The 23,674-nt window shown below is 43.2% G+C and overlaps 1 protein-coding gene across 1 annotated transcript in view; it reads right to left on the bottom strand.

Annotated features, from left to right (window-relative positions):
- The window catches only part of BAZ2B (bromodomain adjacent to zinc finger domain 2B), a 3,835,724-nt gene that overhangs the window by 1,290,057 nt on the left and 2,521,993 nt on the right, over positions 1-23,674 (bottom strand). Inside the window, exon 27 of the mRNA XM_044074749.1 lies at positions 18,477-18,717. Within this exon, the coding sequence (XP_043930684.1) occupies positions 18,477-18,717 (241 nt within the window). The remainder of the gene's footprint in view (positions 1-18,476; positions 18,718-23,674) is intronic.

Below are 23,674 nucleotides of genomic sequence, written 5' to 3'. Positions count from 1 at the left end.
TCCATGTACATATCTGTAGGGAAGCTGTCCCAGCAGGTTCGAAAGGTTGTTGGGTAAGCTTTTCCAGGATGCAGTTAAGGTCCCAGGGCAGGGGGATAGGCTTTTTTGGAGGTCTCATGTGTAACACCCCCTTAAGGAAGTGTTTCACATCGAGCCTGGCTAGCAAGGGGGGGATCAAGAGGCAAGCAGGCTGATATTGCAGAAAGGTGTACTTTCACTGAAGAATAGGAAAGTCCACTTTTTATCAAATGACACATATAAGAACTGGGGGGGGGGTCAGCAATGCAAGGGTCCCTTCCCTTGTCTAGACACTACTTAGTAAATCTTTCCCATTTAGCTAGGTATTATTTTCTTGTTGTAGGTTTCCTGGCCTCCCTCAGGACTGAAAGCACATCCTCTGAGTAGTGGTGTCTGAAGGGGATCAAAAGGTTATCACCCACAGTGTCAGGGACAACATTTGCAAGTGTGGGTGGAGGAGAGTTCCTTTTTCTTTTGTCAGGAGGTCCACCTGTCCACCTTGTAGGGTAACTTGTAGTGATTGCTCTTGGCTAGATTGTGAAGTAGGGGGAACCAGTGCTGCCTTGGTCAGTAGGGGGTCACTAAAAAGATTTTCGGTTTGCCCTTCCTGATTTTCAGGAGGACTTCCTGAATCAGTGGGAGGGGGGGCATAAAGAAACTTCCCCTCCCAAAAGATGTTGAAAGCGTCTACTCTCCAAGCTAGAGGGGAGTAGGTCTTTGCGCAGAAGGTCTGCAGCTAGCTGTTCTGGGGGGAGGCGAACAGGTTTATTTGAGGAGTGCCCCACCGGTGGACTATATCTAGGAAGACAGTCCTGTCCAGCATCTATTCATGTTGTGGAGAGGATGTCCTGCTTAGGAGATCTGCTTGCTTGTTGTCCTGCGAGGGGATGTAGGATGCCTGCAGGGACAAATTGTGGTGAGAGGCTAGGTCCCATTATCAGCAGAGTTAGTCTGCACAGTTGATATGCCTTTGTCCCTCCCTGTTTGTTGAGGTACCACATTACGGTGGTATTGTTGGTTATTATTAGAAGAACCCCTGGTAGAAGCAAAGGTGTAAAGGTTTTCAGAGCTAAGAAGACTGCTGTCATTTCCTTAACATTGATGTGTTTGGCCTTCAAGGAAGGGTGCCAGTTTGCTTGAACCCTGTAAGTTCCCATTGTTGCAACCCAACCTGAATCTGAGGCATCTGTATGCATTACTTGGGTTGGGGGGGGCTGAAGTGGAAGTCCCAGGTTTAGCTGGACTTGTTGGATCCACTAGCTGATTTCTTCCTTTAGACAGGGAAGGAGGGGAATTACTTGTTCCAAGTGATTCAGGTGCTGGGACCAAATGTTTTTGAGGTACCACTGTAGTTTACGCATATGCATTCTGGCCAGTCGTAGCATAGGGATGGTTGCTGCCATTAAGCTCAGGAGTCAAAGGAATTGCCTTGCAGTTACTGTCAGAGTGCAGGATCTCCTTGAAGTAGGAGGTCAGGGATAGTACCTTGTCCTGTGGGAGAAAGGTCTTCATTCTGTCCGTTCAGATTCTGCAACCCAGAAAAATCCTGTCCTGGTCTGGGTTCAAGGAGGACTTTGGATGGTTGAGGGTGAACCCTAGATTCTGCGGGACAGACATGGTGAAGTGCAGATGATTTGAGAGGGTACCTTTTGACTCTGCCAGTACTAGGATGTCATCCAGATAGGGGTAAATCTTAATTCCCTGAGTTCTGCAGAAGGCAATGGCCAGGCATTTTGTGAACACTCGGGGGGGGGGGGGGCAGTGGAGAAACCAAAGGGTAACGCAGTAAACTGGAAATGGGAGGGGGGCCCAGAGAAACACAGGAATCTTCTGTGGGAAGTCCTGATGGGTATGTGTAGGTAGGGCTCTTTTAGGTCCAAGGTAGCCATGCAAGCCTTGGCTGGTAGGAGAGGTAGCAGGGTGGGAAGTGGCAGCATTTTGAAGGTGGGGATCGGAAGGTGAAGATTTAGGAAGGAGAGGTCTAAGATGGATCTCCAAGGGCCGTCTTTCTTGGGATCCAAGAAGATACAGGAGTAGAAACCTTTTCCTTCCTGTCCTGAGGGAACAGGTTCTATGGTACCCAGCTCCAGCAGGTCTGTCAGAACCTGTGAAAGGAGATGTAGCTGTTTTTTTGGGGGGTATGGGATGCCTCTCATGGGTGTTTTTTCTTTCCAGGAGAGGAAATATCCTTTTTGGATTATGGATAGTACCCACAGGTCCGAGGTAATGGTTTGCCAGAAGGGGAGGAAGTGGGAAAGGTGTGCTGAGAAAAGAAGGTGGGCAAGGCAGTCATGCATTGTTGGGGCCTTTTCTGTCCTGAAAGGGTTGTCTGCGCTGAGGATGAGGGGCAGCAGATCTGGACGTGGTGGGTCTTCTTGCACCTCTTCTAGATCTGGAAAAGGAAGTACCCACCTGAGTAGGGTTCCGCCTTACAAAGGTGGCTTTTAGCAGGGTAGTTTCTGTAGTACTTCGGAATGAGGGACACTAGTAAATGTTTTATGTCCTGCAATTCCTTACTGTTTTCTTGCAGATTCTTGAAGAGATGTGCAGATTGTTTTCCAAAAAGGAAATTGTGATCCGGGGGGGCATCCAAGATCTTTGAGTTGAAGTCTTCTGGGAGATTCTGAAGTCTCACCCAGAAGTATCTCCTGAGGAGAGAAGCAGATGCTGCAGAGCAAGGAGATGCTTCTGCAGCATCACAGCTGCATCTAATTGAGTGTCTGGCTACTTGTGCAGCCAAAGAAAGTTTGGAGGAGATGTCAGCCTTAATGAGTCTGTCAGGGATAGAAGCCAGCATGGAGGAGGCTTGAGACCAAGTCCAGAGCATATTTAGTCATGTGTGTCTGATAATTAATGGCTCTGGAAGCCAATGTGGAAGAGGTGTATACCTTCTTACCAATCCTATCCACAGATTTGCTGTCTTCATCAGTTGGTAGGAGTGAGGTGTTGGAAAGAAGCTTAGATTGCTTATCACGGTAGGTGGCAATCACTGCTGGGTCTGCCAAGGGTGGTTTGACTATGAATTTCTGCTCATCAGGCACCTTGTAGAAGTGATCTGCACACTTGGGGGCAGGTGGCTGCGAGTCTGGGCCCTTAGATGCAGAATTAAAGGCATCCAAGTATGCAGGCAGAATTGGAGGAAAACCAAATTGGGAGGGGGATTCAACTTGAAGAAGCTTAAAATACCTCTTTTGGATGTCAGTCATTTGTGAGGTATCCCATTTGAAATAGTCTTTCATCTTGGTGATGGTCTCACCAAATGTAATATCCTCAGGGGGAGAATCCCCCTCAACAGATTCCGCATTAACAGAACAATACTCCTGGGGAGAAGCAATTTGGGAGGTGTAAGATACGGAATCCTCTGAGGAGGAAAAGGAAGTATCATGCTCTTCTATCCTAACCTGAAATGTCATTTGTGGGGGGGGGGGGGGCTGAAGCAGGCCTAGGGCTGAGCAAAGGTAGGGTAGTGGGGGATGAGGCTGAAGGTCTAAGGGCCATAAAGGCCTGCATCAGGGAAGAAGTGAAGGACTGCCAATCCGGTAGGCCTTTTGCAGTGGAGGAGGCATGCTTGGTTTTCTGTTTCTTTTTAGCCAGGGTGGATATTGGAACCGGCCTGAAATTAAGTTTAGTGGGAACCATATCAGAAGTCTGGATCCCAGTCAGAGGTACCACAGAATCTGGTTCCCCCTCAACCTCGATGGCAGTCAGTGTCTGGGTAGGCTCGGAGGACGTGCTGGCTGTTGGATGAGCAACAGCTTCCCCAGAGGTCGACGGATCCGCCGGACGCCCCATAGCTCCTAAATCGGCAGCTGGTGGGGAGTCCAGTAGCAGAGTGGCAGGCGAAGAAGGCCTAGGAAGCTTGGGCTTCTTACACGGAGGTTCTGACACAGCCTCCGAGGCAGGATCCATTCTTAGGGCTTAAGGCTCTGGTTTTCTAAGTAGAGGTTTAATGCGGTCAGACGGCTGTGTAGGGTCTTCGGCAGAAACAACTGACAAATGGAGCAAGCGGAATGGTCGTGCTCTTGGCCTAAGCAAAAAAACACACCTATCATGGGTGTCTTTGTGGGGTATCTGGTGCCCTCATTGGCATTTACCCTTTTTACCTGACATTGGCTATAAATTGCTAAAACAAACCAAGCCTAAGCAATAACAATCGGATATGAAAAATTCAAAACCCAACGGGTTACTTAGCTTTATTGAGACGTCTGATGAGAAGGAACAAACACACGATGCGTCGGCTATCTGTGGCTGAAAAGTTCTGGGGATTGTGCGTGCAGGTGTCACATTTAAGGGTCCTGGTTTATGGCCTTACGTGTGACATCCCATGCAGCTGCAACAGCCAAGCCGAAGCTTTTGTATAGGAGCCGACGTACAAGTCACCTGAGGGCAGGAAATCCCACAACTAGAATACTGCAACATAGGAATAGATGGACATCTAGTATTTTGGTCTTCACTATTGAAAGACATTGATATTTTCTTCCTGTTCAGTATGCAATAGTACTAAATTGCATTTGCAAACAGATACACTTCAGCTAAGTCAAGTTCCTGAACTACCTTGGTCAACAGTAGCCACTGATGTATTCGAGTGGAAAAATCAGCATTACCTAGTGTTGGTAGACTCTTCTTCAAACTGGTTTGAGATTGATTTACTACGTGATCTAACATCCACTGCTATTATCACCAAGTTGAAACATCATTTCTCAGTCCATGATAGTCCACACAATGTTATCTCTGACAATAGTACTCAATTTACTAGTCAGTTATTTCAGAAATTTGCAAGAGAATGGGACTTTGCACATGTTACTAGTAGTCCAGAATATCCACAATCAAAAGGACTAACTGACCTTGCAGTACAGAGTGCAAAGCAATTACCTGAAAGGTCAAAGCTTGACAATACCGATGCCTTTTTAAATTTACTTAATCTCAGAAATATACCCCATGATGATATACTTGGCTCGCCTGCTCAAAGACATCTATCCAGGCAAACTAGAACAACACCACCTATTAGTTCCAGTTTATTGATGCCTAAAGTTAAAATAACATAACCATTAGAGCCCAATCATTCAGGAAGCGTTCTATCCAGAGGTCCAGTTATGATAAACTGAGCAGATTTTTTCGTCCATTCAAAGGAGGAGGGACAGCGAGGATACAAACGGTGAAAGAATTTGACCGGACTGGTCAAGTAACAGGTATATGTATAGAGCAGAGATCCTACTTCATAGAATCTGAAGGTGTGGAGTACAGGAGAAATCGCAGACATCATCTTCTGTACCAGAAACGGTATAACAGCATTGTTCCTGTGATACAGACTCTAGATCTCAGAGCAATCCAGATGATGTTCCTGCTCCAGAATCTGTCTTACCTTCTGATTCCAACTCTGATGATGTTCCTAACATTCCTAAGGTTGAACATTCAGTAGAGACAGTCCCAGTTGCTAAATCTAATTCTAAATTTTATGTCACATGATTTGGTCGTATTTCCAGACCTAGTGTAAAATACACAGCGACCTGGACATAATTGTATATGCGTACCTAGTTCTGTACAACTGCATGACAAAGAATTATTTGTATTGTTTGCATGTCAACCGATGTTCTCAGCATTGCATGGTCTAGTTCGCAAAGAGGGAGGATGTAGAACAGTGTGTGTGTGTGTGCGCGCTGTATCTTTAAGAAGCATATCAAAGACTGAACATGCATATATAAATAGCAGGCACGTGCTATTCTCAGTGCCATTTTGAGAATGCAGCCAAAGTGAGCATGTATGAATGTAATAGCTAGTTTGTATATAAGTTACCTAAATTAAAGTTAATAAGCTTCAATCATGATGTGTTTGTACATAATAAAGCTGCTTGAACAGAACCCACAAAGACTCATCTATTACAACCTGACTAGACGAGCGACAGCTTTACTTTAGATAGAGACCATAAGCTTTACACATTAAGGAAGATCAGAAAAGTTTATAGCCAAAATTCACTGCAGATATGGTCAAAACATGGAGGTCAGGAAAGAGAACAGTTTTCCTTTGTTCCTTTAAACCGCATCTAAGCCAATTTTCTAATTCCTTTACCAATAAAAGAATAAGTAGGATATATATTATCAAGGACTAGGTAATGGAATCTAAGACTTGTCAAAATAGAAACAAAGTCTTTTATATCAAATGTTTTATGTCATACCAGCCTAAAAAAAAACAAAAGAAGCACCCTTGTTTTAAGTAACATGACAGGAAAAAGGTTTACTACAAATCTTCTGCAAACTATCTTCTAAGATGTTTAAAACTCACTGCAAGAAAAGACAAACTATCCTGTCTGTGTGGAAATATGTTCTTATTAAACAATGAGCTACCTCTCTGAGATTATAAAACAGGTCCTCCAACAGCAACAAAACAAACAGGTATACTAAGTGTTGCCATCAGTATTGCCTGTGTAAATAATGTGTCACTTACATTTGTAAGTAAACAGCCAAACACTTTTGCTAACCAAACAGAAGAGAGAAAAACTTCAAACATGTTATATAAAGCAGCAACATCTTAAAAAGTCTGATTTTGTCTGTCGTATACTTATAAGCAACTGAAATATATAACAGAAGCAACTGCCCCAATTAATGTTACCCAAGATAAAGCCCATGTTACAGCCTGTATTCACAGTTACAGATGCACAAAATAATTTTTGTAAATTCCACTCAGAACACATTGCTTAGTTAGACCTCTCATGAATAATTGCCTGCACCATTAGATTTCGTGTCAACCACTGAATGCCTTTGCTATTGGGGGGGGGAAAAAAGCTAATGACGTTACTAGAAAGAGTCAGCATTTTCCATGCCTTTCATAATTTTATTAACTTGCTTACAGCATAAATCAAGGACATTATTCTAGATTTCCACATATATAAAATAAGAAATCATTTTTAGCTCTACATACACTGTCATTAATGCACTTTTACATCTCAACCCCAGCAGCCAAAGAGCACAGCATTATATATATTAACTTTGACTTACTTCTGTCTAGCCTTTTTTACCTTGTTACAGTGCAAACCTAGATACCTTACGCTAATGAAAAATACTTTCTTGCTACCCTTAATATATACAGCAATCATTGATAAAAACACCACCAAACTTTTAAAATACTCCTGATTGCACAAAATACAAACCTGCTCTGCAATATAACATGCAATTTACATAATGAAAGTTTTATACAAATACTAGTAAGAACAGTTACCTCTTCAGTCCATTCATTCAGTGTCCTTTTTAAACATTAGAAAACCAAAAGTAAGGTGGACAGTGTGCCCAAAATACACGACCGGTAAACGACAAAATAAGCATCTTGGAGGAACAGTCAAGAGAGTCCAAACACAGTTTATTAGATAAATAAGAACACTTAACGTTTTCACTGCATTTTTGTCTTACAAAGAAACTTCATCAGATAACAGCATACCCAATTAAACCTTATTTATAAACTTGAACCACCCCAATAAAACAATTAATCAATTTGCACTAGACCAGTCTTAAAAAATAACGAAGAACATAATACGAACTTTTAAAAAACGTAAACACATACACTTAAAAAAAATGTAATACATATTTAAAAAACTTAATAGAAAACTTTATGAAAATTAAACTATTCAAATTATCGTTCTATTACAGCTCCTAATTCTTATCCTATAATACCATCTAGTGGCCATGTAGTGTAAGTATTAGAGTTTAGCTGCCCTTAATTTCAAAACTGGTGCCAGGGAGACCATATCGTTCAACCCAGGGAACCTAATGGCTTCAAAAATAATCTGCAAATACAGTTCCCTGTATTGTAACCTGGTCTCCAAAGGTCCACCTCTAATGTCCAGGTCCACTACTTCAACAACAAAAAAGTTAAAATCTGCCCCCTCACATGCAAAAGTATGTTTATATAGTGCATTGGTTAAATAATTTTTCTTGACATCATATTTATGTTCGTAAATCCTTAACTTGAACTTCCTTTCCATTTTCCCTAAATAAAATGCCTGACATCCACTACATAAAGCAATGTAAATCACCCCGCTTGTGTTACAATTGGCATAACCTGAACTTTTTATACATTTCTCCCTAGCACTTAAGTACATTGTATCTTCTTCCTTTATGTTTGAACATTGTGGACAGCAGCCACACTTATAGGAGCCCTTTTTCTTTTGTTTTCTATCACCGTCAGTGACCTTTTTGTTCTCTAAAACGTTCTTAATATTCATACCTTTCTGGTAAGTCCACTTTAACGGAGTCTCAAAAATAACATTCAGGTCACAGATATTGGAAAATCTTGTCCATTCCCTTTCTATTATATCCCTAACCACTCTTGAATCATCATCATATGTAAGAACTAAAGCCCCATCATGTGTGTTGCCATTCACCACTCGTTACTATTTTGCTGATCCATATTTCCCCCAACATTTCCTAAAATAGGTGCAGATTTAGTGGTTCTCCCTTCTAATACCTCATCGTATACTGGCATTTATAAAACCATGGGCTAACCTCTTGCCTTAAACATATCAGTTCATCTCTGACACTCACAAATATTGTCATCGTTGGAAATAATTCTGCTCATACAAACAAACTGTCCCTTCACCAAACCCCTTTTCTGAAAATGTGGGTGGGCACTATTATAAAGAAAATAAGAATTCGAACAAATATTTTTTCTAAATACCCTAGACTTAAATCTACCATTGTCCTTTGAAATATTTATATCCAAACAGTTTACTTCATTATGTTTTACCTCATATCTGAATTTTAAAAAAGTAGTGTTGGACATGTAATCAAAAAACTCACAAAACTTCTCCTCGGTATCTGTCCAAAATATGCAGATGTCATCCAAAAAACATCTGTAAAGGTTCCAACACCCCCTAAATACTCCAAACTGAATATATATTTTTGCTCCCAATGAGAAAAAAAAAATATTAGCATACGTTGGTGCACAATTAGCTCCCATAGCAACACCCTTACGCTGCTGATAACGTTAAGCGTTCTTATTTATCTAGAAAACTGTGTTTGGACTCTCTTGGCTGTCCTCCAAGTGTGCTTATTTTGTGGTTTACTGGTCCTTTTAAACATTAATGATAAAGTGGGATATATGCTTTAAAGTCCCACCCACCAGTTTAACATAGCCAACATAATTCCAGCCTTTCTTCAGCAAGTTTTAGCACAGCCACATTTTATATGAATATTCCTATATTTAATACGATCAATACTTTTTCGTCTCCTACTTATTAACTAATTTCACAATGCTGGTTCTCTTCTTGATCCTCTCCATCTTCCAACAAGTCCAAGGTACACTTGGGTGTTTTGGTGTGACCCAAGCACTTTCCTTTGAAGCCAGTCTTTTTCATTTCATCCTCTAATTTTTGCAGTTTTACCAGCTCATCTGAACAGCTAGTTAAAACTACTACTGACTAGCCTTCTGTCATTTGATTTTATGAATTCCTTCCATGTCTCACATTTTAAACACCAGTGAATACATCTGACTTATTTTTTTCTTTAAATTACTGGAAGCCATTGTGTGTACTAAAGCTGAAACATGAACTTCTTTTTGCTGAACAGCTCCAAGGTTATTTCCAGCCAGAGATTTTTCTTTAACATTTCTGGCCGATTTTTTCTCTTACTTTCTTCCGATTTATTATTTACTGGCATCCAGGTAGTGTAACTACTAGCCATTAACTCAATTTTACTCAGACTGATAACTTTTAAATGAAGCTGCACAGTGGCAGAGTAGGTAGGGTTGTCACCTCACAGCAAGAGGTTCTTCAGTTTGATTCTCAACTGGGGTGCCTTCTGCCCAATCCACATGTCCTCCATGAGTTTGCTTTTCTTTCCCCCAAGTGCTCCAGTGTCCTCCCTACTGTAAAGACATGCAGTAGGTGGACAGGACACACTAAATTAGCCATACATCTGAATGTGCATTTGTACATGCAGCATGGAAGAAAAACTGCAGCAGTGCTAACCAGCCAGTCATGTGTGAACACTATAGGTTCATAGGCTGGTACTAGGCTATCGGCCCTAGGGCCTATACAAGCCTAGCCATAACAATTCCCTGGATATTTCTTCCCACAGTATTTACTTCTCTGGATCCCTGTCTAGCAGGGCGACTGACATGATCCCGGGGTGAATTTCCTATCTCTCATCCAATCATCAAGGTTCCTTTTGAAGAGGGCCAAGGAGGCACTCTACTTGACATGTAAAGGCAGTCTATTCCAGAGTATGGGGAGTCTCTGGGTCAGGAAGCTATCCCTCCAGCATGTTTTGTTCATTGTGATGACAAGGTTTAGATCCCTGGAGCGTGTGGCTCTGAGGGATTGGGATTTCTTTAAGTGGAGCATGTCCAACAGCTCAGGGTTTGACATGGCCTTGTATTTTAAGCAGAGATCGCCTCTGAGTAGACGATATGCCACAGAGTATAGCTGGAGTTTTTTTAGATGGTCAGAATATGGCATCTGCTTTAGGCCTGTGATTCTTTTAGTGAGGTATTTCTGTGGCCTTTCCAGCTGTTGCAGATGTCTTGTGAGATAAATACCAAACGGGACATTATACTCTATAATGGGTCTAATGAGTATAGTGGGACAATGACCTCCTTTTTTCTGGATGAAAAGCCCTTAGTGATGAGGTGTGCCACATAGAGGGATTTCCTGACTGTTGTGGCAAAGTGGTTATTGAAAGTGAGACCACTGTCCACCTGTGTCCCTAAGTCTCTCATCACACTTTCGATGTTTAGTGTACTGCCACCTATGTGGTAATTCATGGGTACACGTTTTTTTCCAAAGGGGATAACTATACATTTCTTGGCATTAAGCTTGAGCCCATGGCTCTGGCAGCAGGCATCTGTTTCTGTAAGGCCCTTTTGTAGAATATCCACATCATTTGGGGATTCAATAATGGCTCCCAGTTTGCAGTCATCTGCAAACTTTGTTAGCCAGAGTCCCTTAGCGTTGGCCTGTACTTCAGAGAAGTAGATGCCAAATAAGAGTGGTGCCAGGACTGAACCTTAAGGTACTCCACTTGTCTGGAGCTGGATTTGGAGTCGGCCACTTTTACAGTCTGGGTTCTGTCAGTAAGCTCTAGATAATGATCACTGCTGATGTGGCACTCTGACCCCACGTACAAAAATGGGAAAAGGGAGTTAATAAATGACAACTTCTACTTTTTTAAATCAATTTTCACACAGGGGGAGGTCTAACCAGCTTGCTATTTAGTTTACAGAATTCTCCTCTCAACTACTGAAGTCTTGAACTGCATCCAATAGTGAAGCATCTATCAGGCATTCCAAAGACAACCACATTACATAGCTAGATTCCTAGGTCTTTCCAACCACCACATAGGGTTGCCACCTTTTCAAATGCCCAAAGTGGAACATTTTTGGTACAAACGTCAGATTTTGCAGGGTGAAACATACCCATGGCCAAAACAAAGGACAGAACTTCACTTTTTTTGCCTAAATAAAAGCTTATTATTGTACATTTTTGTTGCTTATTCTATTTCTTAGAACATTTAAGTGTTTTAGATACAGAATAACTGTTTTATGCAACTATTACATAAAATATAGGAAATAATTTTGTCCTAAAATCTCAGGATATTTGCCATTTTTTCACTTTTTTTGCAGGACACAACTGCCCAGACAGGGGCTGTCCCTCGCAAAGTGGGACAGGTAGTAACCCTACCACCACACTAACTATATAAACCAATACACCAGCAGGTAGTGATCAGCTGACAGTTTAGCAACACCCCTAATCAAAGTGTCCAGAAGGTGGTCCAAAGTGCTCTAATATGAGCAGCACTGCGCTTGAACTTGCTGTGAATTACAATCTACGACTAACTCATTCGTCTAACAATTCACTACTCAAATTCAGATCACACACATTGAGGTATTTCCATTATGCCACTTATGAGTGTTGAATTTTCCCAAAAGGGCTACAAAGTCATTTGATTATGCCTTACGAAAAATTGTTCTCACAGCATCCAAGAAGGAAAAAATATACTCAAAATAGATATTAAGTGCATATGCACAAACAAAAGACAGAATCTTTTGTGCAACTTGAAACTTAACTAAAGTAACCTCTCATCAAAGAAAACAATCTCCAAATGTTTAGGATGCCCAGTTGTGACCACACCCACCCAGAATCCCTCTTAAGATGCAAAGCCAGAGTGAGCCAGTATCATGGCATAAAGGGATAAAACCCTAACTATGGCCCAAGTGACCCATGTTCGATTAGCAGCTCAGGCATCTGAGGTGCTGGCAAGGAGCATGGGTGTTCCCATCTGTGGCTTGGGGGGGGGGGGTTCCCTGTGGGAGGACATGGTCATAGAAGGGAGTAACGTTTGGACAAAAAAACAGATGGACATTTGGGGATTGGGGGTAGGTCATAAATGAAAAAAATCCCCAGTGGGAGCAGTCAACAGCATCACTCCAGTGACACCACTGGGTTCCACAAAGTACAGTTGTGTACACTTACCATAAATGTAGATGTTCGAGTGTATTCACTGTTGCAGTCATCACATTTAGGTTATCCCTGCCAGGGTAGAATTTGGCCGGACAAACACCAGAGACTTAGTATTTCTGCATCGGTTGCTGTCGCTCCAGGACTGACGTCAGGTCATCCACTGTATAAAGTAAGGCAGCCGATGCCATTACATCAGTCTTTCTTGGCTTAACCTGTCAGGAGCCCCCAAGTAGGAGCCATGTTCTGGTGGAAGAAACCCCACCAGTGGAAACTAAAAACCAATAACTCCCTTGTAAGGAAAGAGAAGAAAGGGGGATGAAGGGAGGGAAACCAGGACTGCAACAGTGAATACACTTGAACATCTACATTTATAGTAACTGTACACAACTGTACTATGTTCTTTGTGTTTCACTGTTGCAGTCATCACATTTGGGTTGACTCCCACAGCTGAGGAAAAGGGTGGAGGCAATAAAAGAAACTAGGGGTTGACTAGGATGCCCTGCAAGACTGCACAGGCAAACCCTGCCCTGGATTTGGAGAAGAGAGGCAGGTGGCAATGCTTGGTAAGAGTGTGAACAGACGTCCAGGTGGCAGTCTCCAGGATGTCCCTAGTGGGGACTCCTCTGAGGAAAGCTGCAGAGGTGGAGGCTGCTCTGGTGGAGTGTGTCCTGACCCCCTTGGGGGGGGGGGGCTTTCCATGTTGTTTGTAGCAGAAATGGATGCAGTGTGCAATCATTTGGAGATGGTTTGTTTGGAGATGGCTTTACCTTCTGCCCCTGTAGCAAAGCTAACCAGCAGTTGATCCGACTTCCTGAAGGATTTAGTCCTGTCCACATAGAATCTGAGCTGTCTGTGCACATTGAGAGAGTGCAGAATCCTTTCCCCTTGTTCTGGGGATTACGTAAAAAGGTGGGCAAATGAAAAGATTGGTTGAGAGCCACACTGGCCACCACATTGGGCATGAAGGAAGGGTTAGTTCTGAGGGATACCCTGTCAGCATGGAAGATGATGAATGGTTCCACAGCCATGAGCACGTGCAGCACAGAGACTCTTCTTGCTGAAGTGATGGCCAGAAGGAATGCTGTTTTCCAGGAGAGAAATGTGTGCTCTGCAGAACAAGCTGGTTTGAAGGGGGCAGGGTGAGCTTTTCCAATACAAAGTTAAGGTCCCAAGCTGGAGTGGTGCCCTTCTGGGTGGCCTCAAGTTGCTATCCCCGCTAAGTAACTGTTTGATCAAAGGATGTGAGAAAAAGGGCTGCTCAGTGGGAAAATGAGCAGAAATAGCAGAGGCATGAATTTTTATAGAAGAGAAAAGGAGGCCACTGTGTAGTAGGTCAGCTAAGTAATCCAGAATGAGAGGGAGGGAGGGCTGTGATGTAATGGCTCCCTTAGCCTGGATCCAGGTGCAGAACCTTTTCCATTTGTCAGCATAAGACTTTCTGGTGTTAGGGCGTCTGACCTCACGGATAACATCTAGAATCTGTTTACTGAGGTTGGCAGATTGATTCGGAGTTAGGGAATAAGCCAAGCTGCCAAACTGAGTGTTTGCAATTGAGAATGCATGAATTCCCCTTCCCTCTGGGTCAGGAGGTTTGGAATCTGAGGAAGGTGCCATGGGGGCAGTGGTAAGATGCTACGCAGCAAGGGGTACCAGTGCTGCCAGGGCCAGTCTGGAGCTATCAGAATGGTCCTTGGTTTTTCCTCCTATATTTTGAGCAGTACCCTGGGGACGAGAGGTACTGGAGGAAAGGCACAGACTGATAGATTGACCCAAGGGAAGGACAGGGCATCCACTTTCTAAGCCATGCAGTGATGCTCCCTGGTGCAGAATTTACTAAGCTGATGGTTGGTGTGGGAGGCAAGGAGATCGTCCTCCGGGGTGCCTCATTTCTGAGGTATTTGGGTGAAGGTTCTTCTGTTGAGCTGCCACTCATGTGGGTCCAGAAGATTTCTGCTTAACTGGTCTGGCAGAGAGTTGAGAGAGCCTGGCAGGAATTGTGCTAACAGGTGTAGTTGCATGGCAGAAGCTGTGTGCCAAAGGGTCATGGCCAGCCTGCATAGAGGCTAGTACTGAGTCCCTCCCTGCTTGTTGATGTACCACATTACAGTGGTGTTTGTCTGTTTTGATCAAGATAGCCCCTGGAGAAAAAAGGGGTTTGAAAGCTGCTAATGCGTGCTGCACAGCCATCATCTCTTTTTATCTGATGTGCAGAGGGATTTGCTGTGGGCTCCATTGGCCCTGTATGCACCTGCCATCCAGGTGTGCCCCCCCAAGCATAGTCTGATGCATCTGTGTTGAGGGTCTGGGTGGTGGGGGTGGGAAGGATAGGCAGTCCCTTGTTGTGGGACCATGCTGTAGCCCACCAAAGGAAATCTTTTCTGATGCAGGGAATTATAGGTAGAAGAGTTTCCAGGTCTTGAAAGTGGTGACACCAAAGGTTTTTTAGGTACCACTGAAGTTTCCTCATATGCATTCTGGCATATGGAATGAGTAGTATGCAAGATGCCATGAACCCCAGAGCTTGCAGGAATTTCCTTGCAGATGGCTGGGGCTTGGTAGCTAGTTGAGAGAAGAAGGCGGTCAGGAAAATGTGTTTCTCTGGTGTAAGGCATGCCATCTGGGATTCTGTGTCCAGGCTTGCTTCCAGGAAGATAATCCTTTGGGTGGGTACCTGTTTGGATTTCTTTTCATTGATTGTGTACCCTAGGGAGGTTAGAAGGGTCTTGACAAATGTCAGGTGTTTGAGCAGCTTTTCCTGCCTGTCTGCCTGAATCAGGCAGTCGTCTAAGTATGAGTAAATCTGGATATTTCTTTGTCTGTAAAAGGCAATGGTCGGAGCCAGACATTTTGTGGAAACTTTGGGAGCGGTGGATAAGCCAAAGGGAAGCTCAGAAAACTGAGAGAGCTGAGATCCTGCCCTGAAACGGAGTTATTTCTTGCATGATTCCCTGATAGGAATGTGGAGGGTAGGCCTTTTTTAGATCTAGTGTGGCTAGCCAAGCGTCCTTGGAGAGCATGTGTAGCAGCTGCTGGAGGGTGAGCATTTTGAATTTTGGAATCACCAGGAAGGTGTTTAGAATGGATAGATCGAGGAGAGGGTGCCATGTGCCCTCTTTTCTGGGCACCAGGAAAAGTCTGGAGTAGAAACCTTGGCCTATCTGTTCTGCAGGAACATGCTCTACTGCATTCATAGAGAGCAGGAAGAGGATTTGCTTTTGAGCCTCTGCCCAGTGGTTTGGTGGTAGATCTGGGAACCCTTTTGAGGTTGGAAGGGTGTGGAAGGAAAATATGTATCCTTGAGATACTACGTTCAGAACCCAGTGGTCAATGGTAATGGTGACCCAGGTGCTTGCGTGAAAGGAGAGTTTTCCTCCTAGGGGTAAGTGAAGGTGGGCAGAGGGAGGGCGTAGGGGAGGTGAGTCATTGTGAGTTTTTACCATAAGGGGGTGGGTACTCCCTGGTTTTGAAGTGGAGGTAGTCCACTGCTTAGATCTCTGCATTCCCTGGGGCTGCTGTCTGAGGGGTCTGGTTCCCCGGGGTCTAGGCTGGACTGGTTTACTGGAAGCAAGAAAGGACCAGTGTTTAGTGGGACAACGCCTGCTGAACCTATGTGGCTGGACCTGTAAGAAGTCCTTAACTGTTTTGCATACATTTTGCTTTTGCTTCCATCTTTTTTAGGACCTCTTCTGCCTTAGTGCCAAATAAGTTATCTTTGTTCAAGGGGGCATCCAACAATTTAGATTTGACATGGTCTGGCAAGGGCTGTTCCTTAAGCCATGCATGCATTCTAATGACAGAACCAGTGACTACTGCCCTGCAAGAAGCTTCTAGTGCGTCAAAACCACAGTGCAAGGTGTGTTTAGTTACTTGACTTGCAGAATGCATTAACTCTTGTAATTCTTTAGATTCTGCCCAAGCAGGAAAGGAAGACATTTTTTGTTTAAGGAGTTCCAGGGTATGTTGCTAAAATTTCAGCATATGGAACTGATAATTTAGTGCCCTGATAGCAAGAGTAGCTGAGGTTTATACTTTTTTACCCCATCTGTACAGTGCTCGGGAATCCTATATGAGGGGGTGGGGATTCTTAGCAGAGGTTGCTTTAATTCCTTTAGGCCCTTGAGAAATTACCTCAGGGTCAGCAGTCGGATTCTTAAAGAGAAATTTGTGTGAGTCAGGGACTCTATAGTACCTATCTGATTTTCTGGGTGCAGGAGGGAGGGTGTCAGGAGTCAAGCTGGATTCCAGGAAAACATCTTCCACAACATCCAGGACTGGGGGGGGGTGGCCAAGGGTCTGTGCTGTGGAAGATCTAGAATTCCCTGAGTCTCTTTTTAGACTGAGGGTAGTCTTGACTCTCCCACTGAAATGCTCCCTTAAGGTATGCAGGGTTTCCCCAAAGGAAAAATCCTCTGGGGGCAGAGGCTGAAGGTATTGAATCCTCCGCATCAGAGTCCTCATAAGTAGAGAAGGGTTGCATGTCTTCATATTCAGATGCATCAGAATCATCCGACTCTTGTTCAGACAGAACTACAGGGGACAGATCTCTGTCCTTTTGGAGGGGGTAGCTTGGCTTCCCCTGATCAGCATGATAAGGTCTTCTGCCATTTTAAGCATTTGAGTCTGAGACAAGGAAGCAGGTGCTTGAGAGTGGATTGTCGGTTTCTACGGTGTGGTATGTACCCTGGGTCTTAGAAACTCGGTTGTTTTTGAAAGCATGGTATTTGTGAAAGACATCAGTTTGTGTCAAGAATTGGTAGTGCGAAGGACTTCCTCGGAAGCCGGTGCCTGCTCAGTGGCTCCGGACCCATCCAAGGTAGAGATGACCGCAGGATCCTTAGTCGAAGAAGAGTTTTGCGGCATACCGAGCTCCAAAAGGGTCTCGGTAGCGGCCTGTGAATCTACAGAAGCGGGCATCAGGGGCTGTGAAAGCGCCTCACTGAGGACCGGAGAACTGACGACTAGCTTAACAGAAGCATCGTCGGAAGGTTTGGACTTGTGCGGTCTGTCTTTATCTTTACATTTTTTCGGAAGATCTGCTGTTGGATGGCTTACCGAAGCCATATCGGAGTTTGAGGACTTTAAGCGAAAATATCTGGCTACAATAAGGGCCCGATGGATAGTTCTGGCGTTAAACAAAGCACAGAAGTGACAACGGGGGACGTTGTGGTCTGGGCCTAAACAAGTGACGCAGTAAGAATGGAAGTCTCGGTGTGGTATTTGCTTTCCACAGGCGAGACAATTATTAACTTTTTCTGACATCAGTTAGTGCAAGGAAAAAGGATCCCCAACGGGGTACTTAGCTTTAGAAGACTTCAACTTCAATTTGGTAGAAGAAAACTCAGGTAGCGGCCAATCGGCACTCGTGCAAACTGTTTCTGCTTCGGGCTCCGTTGAAAGAAAGACTGATGTAATGGCGTCGGCTGCCTTACTTTATACTATTGATGACCTGAAGTCAGTCTTGTCGTGACAGCAACTGACGCAGAAATACTAAGTCTCTGGTATTTGGGCCGGCCAAGGGCTACCCTGCAGGGATAAGCCAAATGTGATAACTGCAACAGTGAAACACAAAGAACATCAGCCACAGCTACAGAATGGACATGGGAGGGGGTGGACAGGGGGGCAGTGGGAAAGGCAAAAAGAATGAGGCAGAATGGGAACTAATACATAAAAAAGATGTGTACTTTAAAGTCTGACTAAGTAAACCGAGTCACCAACCAAGCACAGAGTATCACATTAAGGGCAGATCTTTAAAAACTTCTTTGCAATTAAATGCTCACTGTTTCTAGATTAAAAAATGTTATAAAGAATGAACAATCAAAACAGTAAAATAATGGACAATTACTCTTTTCAGGGGCAATAGCACAAAATATATCCAATTTAAATTCCACAAATTAAAAATGCACACATATCCCATTATGCTGTCATTATGTAGTACAGAATGATAATCTCTACATAAATGCAATAAGCTAGGTGAACTACTGATTTTAAGACACATTTATAAACTTTTGTTTACCTCATCCTCACAAATTTCTGCTTTTCTCCCTTTTTTATCTTCTTTTTCATCTTCGTCATCATCATCGTCATCTCCCTGCTCATCACTATCCTCATCCTCATCATCGTCATCATCACTATCACCTGTTCTTCGCTTCCGTTTACGGCCAGGGGTAGAAGCATCCAAGGAATTAAGATCATCAGCTCCATAGACACATACTAAATCTCTTTTGCCAGTTTTGTTAGCATGAATTATTCTGAGCCTTTGAGTACAACAGATAACACTATGTTAGGATCAAGCTACATTGCCTGTACAAACACTGCAAACACTATTTGTACAACTGCTGTATTTAGTTGCTCAATAAAATAGGATGCTAATGCTAAAAATTGTAGAAAAACATAAATGGATCTGTGATAAAGGAAAATATCCACCTGCAAACAGGCAGCCTCAAAGAGATTAGTGATCTCATTAACATTCTTAGCAATAACATTTTGTTTAGATGACTGACTCTGACTATCATTCCTCTAAATTCAAGCATTAGCAATGGCTCATTCACAACTTCTGTGTTTTTTCTGACAATGACGAATGAATTACAAAATACATACACAAGTTCAGACAGCTTGCAAAGCTGCAGCTTTTACTAGTTATGTTTTAAAAGTTACATGGCAGCATGCTAGCTAGCTACCTGAGGTCATGGCTGCTCTGCTGTGTTGCAATTAAAACCAAACAAATAATACATCCTACTGTTTTGGTAGTGCTATCATGCAGACATTAATGCTAATGTGACACAGTTCACATTCTTTGAAAGCAGTTATCAATGGACAAAAGATGCTAGAGTTAAAATAATACTGGGAAAGAAGCAACAATGCAAAGATAAAAAAAATCTTACCTACATAAGTACTAATCATGTACTGTCTATCACCCAGGTATACTGACTAGCAAAGAATGCTTCCCTTCAAACTGGAAAAATCTTTGTTGCAAGTTCACTACCAAACAAATAATGATTTCTTCTTTTTCTTACTTTATTACCAAGCATCTGCTGCTGCATTTCACTGAAACACTAATGCTTTGCAGGTGGTTAATTTTGGTGCATTTTGTATTTCTTCAACATACTCATTTTAATAATACTCACTATGGACTCTTTATATCATCTTAAAAGTTTCTTCAGATAATGAAGCTTCTAAGTAGCAACTGATATGGCTGGCCCAGAAGGGCAGACTGCTAAGGGTGCTTCACCTCATATCTTACCACATCAATAAGGCATACGAGGGACAACCAGTGTACTGAGCTGCAGTTCCCACTGGTAAAGTGATCACATCCCTCTTTTCAAAAGAGTAGTGCCTTGGCAGAACTGCTACTTAACCACTTTAAAGAGGAGACCTACAAGCAGCAACATCTGCATAACTAATGGTGGGAAGGTGCTGTTAGACCACAAAGCAAGCAGGTATCTCCAAGTACTACAGTGATGCCATATAAACACAGTTAAAAGCTTGAAGAACAGCTAGTAAAGGGGTATGTATATTCCTATAGTGATTTTTTTGCGGCCAATGTATCAGGACATCGTCAAGTCAAAGACTCCACCCACAGGTAGGTGTCACTTTTGCCAGTAAGACTTCACCAAGAAGGATTACTCCTTTACTCTCCTCCAAACCTTATAACTACAACACTGAAAGGTTAGCTAGAGTCTATGTGCAAGTTCTCTGTTAGCAAATACTGGCAGGATACTTGAGAAAAAGATGAAAGCAGAAGTATCACCCTTTATGATTCACATGGTAAAACAAAGGCACAATGCAGACTTGCAGGATGAGGAGCTTTTTACATGTGGAATAACAAAGTCTATGATAACAGCCTACCTTCTTAAAGCAGTCTCATTTGCCACAGCTTCACTTCAAAGAACAAGTCCTGAAGTGGAACCCAGTATCTCATAATAGAAAACGAAGAAACAACTAAGACAGAAAAAAATTCAAGTCTGGACATGGAAAAAAAATTTCTAGACCTAGACTAGTTGTCCAGGCTACAGTGTTTTATAAACACACAAGGATGTAATAAGCCAGTGCAGGTCAGAGGTTATGAAACCATTTTAAGTTGTTGTTGTGTCTTTCGGCTTTTCCCGGTTAGGGGTCGCCACAGTGGAACTCCGGTCCGCTAATGATTGGCAGTAGACTTTTACGTGCCGAGTTGCCAGCTCTGACGCACAACCTTCAACGAAGGTAAGCCCAATCATGCATGTCTCCACACAGAAGACGCTCTAGTTGAGAATCGAACAGGACAACGTCAAACCATTTTAAGTAAACACCAAAATTAAAAGTTCACCTAGTGGAATGAATTTTTGTTGGCCTTGGAATTGGCTTCCTCTTCTTTTATTCACAGAAGAGAAAAAGTACAGTTGTGTGCACTTACCAGAAATGTAGATGTCCGAGTGTATTCACTGCTGCAGTCATTACATTTGGGTAATCTGCTGGCAGGTTGCCCTCAGTTGGCCTGAATAACAAAGTCTTGGGTCCTGCGTTGGTTGCTGTCTCCTCTTCCACGACGTCAGGTCATCAGGGGTATAAAACATGCAGCTGACAACATTTTAATCAGTTTTTCTTGCCCCAGATGTCAGGTGCCTCCCAAATGGGGAGCAAAAATATATGAATAAACTGTAAATATATAAATGCACCTTAGAAACATAAAATTTACCTTCAACTAAAAGCAAATACACCACAAAGGCTTTTGAGTATAGTGAAGGAAAGAAAAGGTATAGAGAAGGTGGCTGGCGGGTGGGTAACCCGGACTGCAACAGTGAATACAGTCGAACATCTACATTTATGGTAAGTGTACTATATTCTTCGTGTTTCACTGTTACAGTCATTACATTTGGGTAGAATCCAAAAGCTATGGATGGGAGGATGGAACTAAACAACATTAGGAGCAGCTATAAGGCCCTGCAGGACTGCAGTGGCAAAGCCTGCCCTGGATTTAGAGAAGAGAGGTAAATGATAACGCTTTGTGAACGTATGAACTGAGCTCCAAGTAGCAGCTTCTAGAATGTCTCTAGTATGGTCCCCTCTGAGAAATGCTGCTGAAGTAGAGGCAGCCCGGGTGGAATGGGATCTGATCCCCTTAGGTACAGGTTTACCATGGTGCAAGTAGCAGAAACAAATGCAATGGCTTATCCATTTAGAAATAGTCTGCTTTGATATAGCCTTCCCCTCTGATCCAGCAGCAAATGTTACCAGTAGTTGCTCAGACTTTCTTAGAGATTTTGTCCTGTTTAAGTAGAATCTTAGTTGTCTGTATACATCCAATGAATGCAGAATCCGCTCCCCCTTGTTCTGCGGATTTGGGAAAAAAGTTGGCAGGTGAATGGCCTGGTTAAGAGCCACACTGGATACCACCTTAGGCATAAAAGAAGGATTGGTCCTGAGGGCCACCCTGTCCGGGTAAAAAATAATGAAAGGCTCCACTGCCATGAAAGCCTGTAGTTCTGAAACCCTTCTAGCTGAAGTGACTGCCAAAAGAAAAGCTGTCTTCCAAGAAAGAAATTTTATATCCGCAGTAGCTGCTGGTTCAAAAGGAGGCAGGGTGGGTTTTCCAGCACAAAATTGAGTCCCATGCAGGAGTTGGTGCTCTCCTGGGAGGCCTTAAATCTTTGGCCCCTCTGAGATACTGTTTTAGCAGTGGATGAGAAAAGAGGGGAGGCTCTGTGTTGTAATGAGCCGAGATGGCAGAGGCATGGATTTTTATTGAAGAAAAAGATAGGCCCTTGTCAAGCATCTTAGTTAAGTATTGTAAAATCTGAGGAATATTGGACTTTGCTGTGTCTATTCCTTGTGCTTGGTTCCAAGCACAGAATCTCTTCCATTTATCAGCATAAGATCTTCTAGTGCTAGGCCTTCTGGCTTCCAAAATGACATCCATCACAGGTTTACTGAGAGATGTGGTTTGAATAATTAGTTGATTAGCCATGCTGCAAGATTCAGAGTTTGGGGCTCAGTGTGCAGAATTTGATAGTTCTGCTGAGACAATAGATGAGGTGCTTGAGGCAAGTACCATGGAGGAAGGTGTGCCATATTCCTTAGAAGCGGGTACCAGTGTTGGCAAGGCCAGTCCGGAGCAATTAGAATAATTTTTGTTTTTTCCTGTCTGACTTTTAGTAAGACCTTGGAGAGTAGAGGCAGAGGGGGAAAGGCATAGACTGATATGTTTTTCCAGCTGAAGGATAGAATAAGAAGTTATGTACCTACCATAACGTTCCATGTTAGTTGTCTTCTTCTCGCCTTCTTTCTTGCTGGATGGGTTCGGAGCCGATCCTCGGCTCCGACTTGGCAACTTACTAAAGCTCGAGAGCTATTTACTGGCTCGAGGCCATCCCTATATCCCACAATGCTAGGCGTCAGATCCCCAGATCTCGTTTGGCAGGGCTAACACCAAGGAAAGATTCAAGGACCCCTGTCCAACCACAAAGAAAAACTATAGTACAAAGACAGAGGAGGACACAATATACATCAAGAGTTGTCCAGAGGAGGAAGGCCCCAAAAGGGGACTCTTCTCGGTCTGTCCAGGCTAGGGGGATGGAGAGTGGGATGCAAGAAAGAAGGTGAGATGAAGAACAACTAACATGGAACGTTATGGTAGGTACATAACTTCTTAACGTTAAGTTGTCTATCTCGCCTTCATTCTTGCTGGATGGGACAGGAACCATACTCAACTCTATTCCTAGAGGCCACATCCAACTTGTAATACGAAATGGATGTATGAGGAGTGGCCCAAGTGGCTGCGGCACAAATAGATTCCATTGGTAGTCTTGCTTGAAAAGCTACCGACGTAGCCAATGCTCTGGTGGAATGACCTTTAGGTTTAGCATGGAGTTTGTTTATGTCTGAGTTGATAAATCAAGGTAATAATAGAGGACAACCACCTGGATAAGGTTACTTTGGAAACTAGCCGTCCTTGTTTGCCCTAAGCATAGGATAGGAAAAGTTAGTCTGATTTTCTTATTTGCTTAGTCCTATCCAAGTAGAAACGTAATTGCCTGTGAACATCCAAGCGGTGCAAATTTTGTTCAACTTTGTTCGAATAGTTAGGAAAAAATATGGGCAGATCAATAGACTGATTCAGATTTGCTTCAGAGGGTACCTTGGGTAAAAACAAAGGATTAGGCCTAAGTGAAACTCTGTCCTTATGAAACACAAGATAAGGAGGATGAATACAGAAGGCTTGAAGTTCAGAAACTC

This window comes from Protopterus annectens, chromosome 6.part0, assembly GCF_019279795.1.
Source record: "Protopterus annectens isolate FY-2018-M chromosome 6.part0, PAN1.0, whole genome shotgun sequence".
Taxonomy (NCBI): domain Eukaryota; kingdom Metazoa; phylum Chordata; order Ceratodontiformes; family Protopteridae; genus Protopterus; species Protopterus annectens.
This window is presented reverse-complemented; position numbering and strand designations above follow the sequence as displayed.